Genomic DNA, 6,144 nt, shown 5'->3' with positions numbered 1-6,144 from the left:
GAGGTTTTGTACATGCAATTCGCTTGATGGTGGTGGATTTGACTATCATGACAAGTAGTCATTAAGGGGGGAGTTAAAAATAATTAATTCCTACTTGTCTATGGTTGTAATTTTCTATTTGAGGAGTTTGTTCCTACATAATAGGAATAAGCTAGAATATAGTTTCTCCTAGTTTAGTGTGTGGTTGAGAGAATCTCTCAACCACACTAATGTACGTCTAAGATAGCATTCCTATCTTGAGACTATTGATTGTATAAATATGTGTGTAATTTCCTCATTCAAATTAAGAGAATATATTATTGGGTGTCTGCAATTTTATCTATTTCAAAGGGAAACACATTACGGCGTAAAAATAAATAGCTGTAGCTTGATCTTATATTTATAGTTAATGAAAAGCACATTTTCTACTTAAATTTTGAAGGGACATAAACGTGGTTATTTTTTATTTAAATCAATTTAATTTTGGCTTATTTTAAAAATATTTAATTAATTAAAAAATTTAAAAACCAGGCAACGATGGACAACCTTTAGTGTCCGAGCGATCTTTGATCCAAAGTAGATTGTTACCAGCAATTAGTTGAATACCTCTAGTGAGATTTGGAATTGAATGAATATCCTGCACTAATGAATATAGCAGCTACGGTTATATAGTTACACGTATGATCAGAGATCAGCGAAGACATGGTATGCTCTGGAGTCAATAACCATGAAGCGGAACGCTGCCACAGTGGCTATCACGGATAAGAAGGCAAAAAACCATACGTTCGCCCAATGCCATGTCTTCCCTAATGAACTCAAATCCTTTCCCTTCACTTTAATATACATATGATTCGCCAACACAAATGTTAATGGTATCACGCTCACTGCGCCAGTAATATTCATAAAATCACCCACAAATGGAAGCAGAGCCCCAACAAGTGTGGTCACTGTTAGATATGTCCCTCGAGCCAGCACCCTCACTATCCAATTGCCCACAGAATACGCACTTTCGTTGCTCCTTCCGAACTTTGTATCCAGAAACTCGTACATGGGGCTTCCAAATATCTACATTAACCATTCCATCAGTACGAATCATGTTAAAATGCATTTGAAATTGACAAAATATTGTATACAGAGTCAAAGTTAAAGGGTGAAGAAGCCTTGTTTCTTGAGTACGTACATGTAGTGATATGACAGTTTGGAAGAAAGCAGCAGCATTTGCCAGAATTTTGATCCACTTGGGCCCATGTACATTATTGAGAAGATATGAGGAAGTTGATGAACCATAAGCCCAGTATCCTATAAAGGTCACAGCATAGAATGGCACAATCCCCGCTGTGAATTGCAGTGACAGGGCTTTCTGCATGTTCTTTACAGAAGGATGCTTTATTGTAGCCTGCCAAAAAAATCAGAGAAAAGTTTATGGAGCGGTAATTAATTTTATCATGAGCGAAACCTAATTAATATTTATACCTAATTACTTTATTTTAAAAATTTACTGCATTTGAAGAGTTAAATCTGCTTACAGCAATAATGTGAGCTCATTTTGATTTATAAAATAAGTATTACATGATGGGAAAAAGATGTGATGATATTAATTCAAAGGGCGAAAAAAAATAGGTTTTTAACGACAAAAACGAATGCAAGAAATTAAACGAAGCTTTTGCTATACCTGTATTTCTGGAAGCATGCCTGAATTAAATGCAAAAATGAGATTTGCTGCAGCACCAATTGTTCCAAACATTCTGCTTTTACTTGAACCTGAACTTGAAATCTCATAATCTCTTGCTGGGCTATTGAGACCTACATATCCAAAGTAAGCAGAAAATTAAGATTTTGCTCCAAGCGATTGTTTTAATACCCAACTTGACAAGGACCGTGAACCAGAAGATATGTAAGCATTACAAGATGTATCCTGGTTAAAAGAAAAGAGAGATACCATCGCGCATAGACAATCCAATAGCAGCAATGATATAGATGCAACTTAAGAATGTTGAAACACCGAGCCACAACCTCAGAGACGATAAATGGGGAATGCCAAATGCAAAAATGCTACAAATGATTCCTGTAATTGCGATGCAGTAAGGTAGCTTCAGCGTGGCAGCTTCATTGTTGTGTAAAGTATAGATTGCCTGGACAACAGTCAGTCAGAAGAGATGAAAAAAATATAATTAATAAGGAATTACCGCATGTCAAAGTAGGGGAGCATGGCTTGGGGATAGGGAGGTAATTAAGTATAAGAGTAGCGACCTACCTTTAGCGCTTGTCCAGCAAGAATGATAAATCCAGTGTTGATCATGAATAGATTGATATATTGCAACGTCCATGTAAGGTAATACATTTTCCTACCTGAGAAAAAGCACAATCACAATCAATATGTATGGAACAAGGGATTATGTGCAAGTATGAAGATGTTGATTTGATGAAAGTAACAAGAAAGTATTATATTGAATGGGATGGGTGAGCGTAAAAGAAATTTACCATAAATGTGACCAGCTAGGTCTCTGTATCGACTATGTCGGATGCCTCCAGTTTCGTGGAGACGCGCAAGGAGCGTGTTTGCATAGAGTGATACGAAGGCTGCTGCTATCAATCCCAAGGTGCCCCCTACCCATCCCAAGGGAACCATGACGATCCCTGAATACCCCAATGCATACGCGCTGTTTAGTGATGTTATCAGAACGAGGCCGACTTGGTACCATGGATCTGCAACAATCTCAATATTATTATTTATTTTACTCTAATTAATGTATCAATGTTGATGGAGACATATACAGAGTACACTGTAAAATTGAACGATATGACTTGCCGTGACTTGCGACTTGAGGTGTTTCAATCTCGCAGGCTTCGAGGTCTGTGTTAGGCTCATGTTGAGAATCGATATAAAGACTCTGCTCCTTCGTGTCCATGCCGTACCTCTGCCAAAATTTCTCCTCCAAAAGAATAGCCACGGAAATCGTCTGTCCGTATGTGTATCAGCTGGGGGCCTGGGGATGTCTCTGCCTTGAAGATTGACGGAATATGTGAATTGGAATGCCAATTCAAGTCGAGGGGGTTCTGGTGGCATGGTCGCTCGCCATTGTATTAATAATATGTGTACGCGTACATTCACATGCATTTTACACGCATGACTGTGCCTACTACGCGGCGTTGTTTAATATGAAATGCGCAATGTCGTATAAAACACATTTATATTGTGCAGTGTGCAGACTACAGTTCTTCGCCATCAATTAGTTAGGCTCCAGCTGGAGCTTGTCGTATGCTGGGTAAGTCAAAGTCAAAATATCATTAATAATGTCGTATAAAACACATTTATATTGTGCAACGCAGAGTACAGTTCTTCGCAATCAATTAGTTAGGGTCGAGCTGGTACTTGTCGTATGCATATCATTAATATTGTCTGCTATACTTAAACCAGGTACAGAACCATTAATATTGTTAAAGCATAGTGTTCTTAAGGCGAGTTCTATTTCCACCTCTATAGCAAAGTTAATGCTATAGAGGTATCCCTCTGACAGCCTCATAGAGCATCATCGACCATACATCATCGGATCATGCATCGTAAACTTTATCGGTCTCCGGCATCCCGCTCCGGCTGCCCATCGAAACCCCTGGCGACCCTGCCCGCAGCCACCCGCAGCCTCCCATCAGATCGTATTTGTTGCGGCAACAGTCCCTTTATTTCAAATTTCAGATTTGAGTTTTGAGCGGGATGCACCTTTGTATACGATACATATACGATTGAATTTTGAAAACCCTCCAAACTTTGAAATTTGAATTTCAATGCGCGCTCAAATTTTTGGAATGAACTGATGACAGAACCATTGTTGGGTTTCCACCATGGTTTTTGTGTTACATTCGCCCAGCGCTAACGTTCCATGAAGTTTGTGGTGAAAGTATCAAAACGTTTCTGAACGAATGCCTCCGCCTCCTCCTCCTGGTTTGAGGTCCCAATCCCCGCTGTGGATGAACGGGGTCGAGGACTGCATATATCAGCGTAATGACCTGCTTATCCTGTTGTGATAATTAGCGTATCCTAATTACAAATAGCATATAGCTTGCATATCCTTTGGGAACTCGCGTATCTGGTGGTAACTCGCCGATATCAACCGATAACCCATATTCGCGTATTTGGCAATAAGTCGCGTGTATCAAGGAATCCCATATTCGCTAATGATAATAAATCGCATACGCAGCAGTGTAATGAGCATATTTGGCTTATCAAAACTCGCATATCTGACACTGGTAATCTGCAAAGACGGCGAGGGCAGAATAGTGGCGCCGCGGCAATGATCTGCGGAAGAGGCCGCCCCTGCACACCCTATGGTGGCCGGTTGGAACGAGAATGGGCGGCGATTCAAAGGCTAGAGTAGTATCTTCTGATAATAATGTTTGGGCCTCGTGGCCATTGACTTCCCGTTTGTGAATAATGTTTTTGTTTATTATGACTTCCCATTTGTGAATATCTGACAAATTTTAAATGTTTGTGTTTATTATGACTGAGTCTAATTTATGTGGGGGAGGAGAATGGGGACTAAGCAATTTTGGCCATCACCTGGCTACTAGACAGCCCTGGGCCTGGCTATTAGATTAACAGTGAATACTATCATATTAAATATTACGTTCTTATTTGGTTGTTCATTTAACTTTGAGTTTACAGTTAATGGCGTTTCTCTGTCAAATCCGGTGCTTGAGTCTTCATGGCAGCATGGTGGAAATCTTCTAGTTGGTGTATCGTTAGTTTAAAAAATTCCTTCAGCCTTTAATTTTTAACTCTTTAGCGCATTTCCTGTTCAATCCTCGGGAAATAGAGGGCCAATAAAAGCATTTTTCGGTCTATGAATAAAAACCCTCTGCACTCAACAGACCGACAAAATTAAACCCTGATATAAAACGCTCAAAATCAAACCTAGAAGTTTTAAAATGATGTCTGCTTCTTGCTGTGCACTTGTAAGTTGCAGAGTTTTAAAATTATATATATTTATTTATTTCGTGCACATGTAAGTTTCAGACAAGATGCATAGAGCACCAATGAGAGAGATTATTAATAGGGTTTCAGTTTGAAAAGCCCTTCGCACATGTACAACGTTCAAAATCAAACCTAAAAGTTCTAAAATTATATCTCCTTATTGCTGTGCACATGTAAGTTGCAGAGTTTTAAAACTATATATATTTATTTATTGATGTAAGTTGCAGACAAGATGCATAGAGAATCAATGTGAGTGATTATTAATAGGGTTTCAGTTTAATAATTTATTAGATAATTATTCACGGTTTCATTTATGTTGATAGCCGTCTATCTCAACTTTGGTATGAGGTTTAAGGTTTTAATGATTTATTTGGAAATAAATTATCAGTTAAATTTTTAATTATAAGTATTGTTGTCTGTCTAAATATGGTAGCAAAATTATTCATCTAGTGTGTTTTTTTTCAAAAATATATATTTGAAATGTTAATTATTTTATGTGGTATATGATTAAGTATATTTATTTATACCTATAATATTTATATATTAAATTTTAAAAATGTTTTTTTTAATGTAAAATTAACTTAAATTTTTTCTATGTTTTGCAATGTAATGTAAGAATTAATTGTATTTTCAAAGATTTTATCAAAACTGATTGGTATATTAGGATTGGTATATGGGAGTTCACAGGATTTATTTTTTTGGATTTGGTGTTAAATATAAGTTTTAAAACTTCTTATTTTATTTTAAAAAAATTGAAAATAACAAAGTATTTGGATTTTATTTAGCTTGTGCCAAAAATGAGAAGAAATTTATTTAAAAAGTTCAAACAGAGTTATGTTTTAATAAATTTATTTAAAAATATGAAAAATAAAAAAGCTTTAAGAATTATTATATTTTATTTTTACCAAACAGTCATTATAATGAATAATTAGTACCATATAGTATAGTTAGGCTAAGTTTTCAAATATGCATATATTTTAATTATTTTATTTCAAAATAAGAGACTTTAATATTTTTTTATTTTAATTTTGATGAAAGCATTGCATTAACCCTTTTGTTGGGGATTAGGAATTCCAACTAATAATTATTATGTCGTTTAGACTCTTCTTGAAGGCCTAATGATAGCTAGTGAAAAGCCTATCCCTAGCTTATTTTTCATAGAAGACCTTAAATCTTGGTCAAGAAAACATCCCCAA

The 6,144-nt window shown here is 36.4% G+C and overlaps 1 protein-coding gene across 1 annotated transcript; it reads right to left on the bottom strand.

Moving 5' to 3' along the window:
* Positions 1–622: 622 nt before the first annotated feature.
* Positions 623–2,710, bottom strand: LOC149151389 (putative proline transporter 2). Its single transcript, XM_089439828.1, has 6 exons — positions 2,461–2,710; positions 2,234–2,328; positions 1,919–2,111; positions 1,652–1,782; positions 1,160–1,375; positions 623–1,044 (listed from the first exon to the last, which is right to left on the bottom strand). Exons 1-6 carry the CDS (start codon positions 2,606–2,608, stop codon positions 664–666), a joined length of 1,164 nt encoding a protein of 387 aa, XP_089295954.1. The 5' UTR covers positions 2,609–2,710; the 3' UTR covers positions 623–663.
* Positions 2,711–6,144: the final 3,434 nt, after the last annotated feature.

The sequence above is a fragment of the Pinus tabuliformis genome, chromosome 9 (assembly GCF_031772625.1).
Source record: "Pinus tabuliformis cultivar Carrire ecotype Pingquan chromosome 9, CPIR1, whole genome shotgun sequence".
In the NCBI taxonomy this organism is placed as follows: Eukaryota; Viridiplantae; Streptophyta; class Pinopsida; order Pinales; family Pinaceae; genus Pinus; species Pinus tabuliformis.
The sequence above is the reverse complement of the archived record's forward strand: the minus strand, read 5'-3'. Positions and strand labels throughout refer to the sequence as shown.

Coding starts and splice junctions, on each gene's coding strand:
- LOC149151389 (XM_089439828.1), bottom strand. CDS start 2,608: ATGGTTCCCTTGGGATGGGTAGGGGGCACCTTGGGATTGATAGCAGCA. Junction 1,783..1,918: donor TGGATTGTCTATGCGCGATG/GTATCTCTCTTT, acceptor TTGGATATGTAG/GTCTCAATAGCCCAGCAAGA. Junction 1,045..1,159: donor AAACTGTCATATCACTACAT/GTACGTACTCAA, acceptor TGGTTAATGTAG/ATATTTGGAAGCCCCATGTA.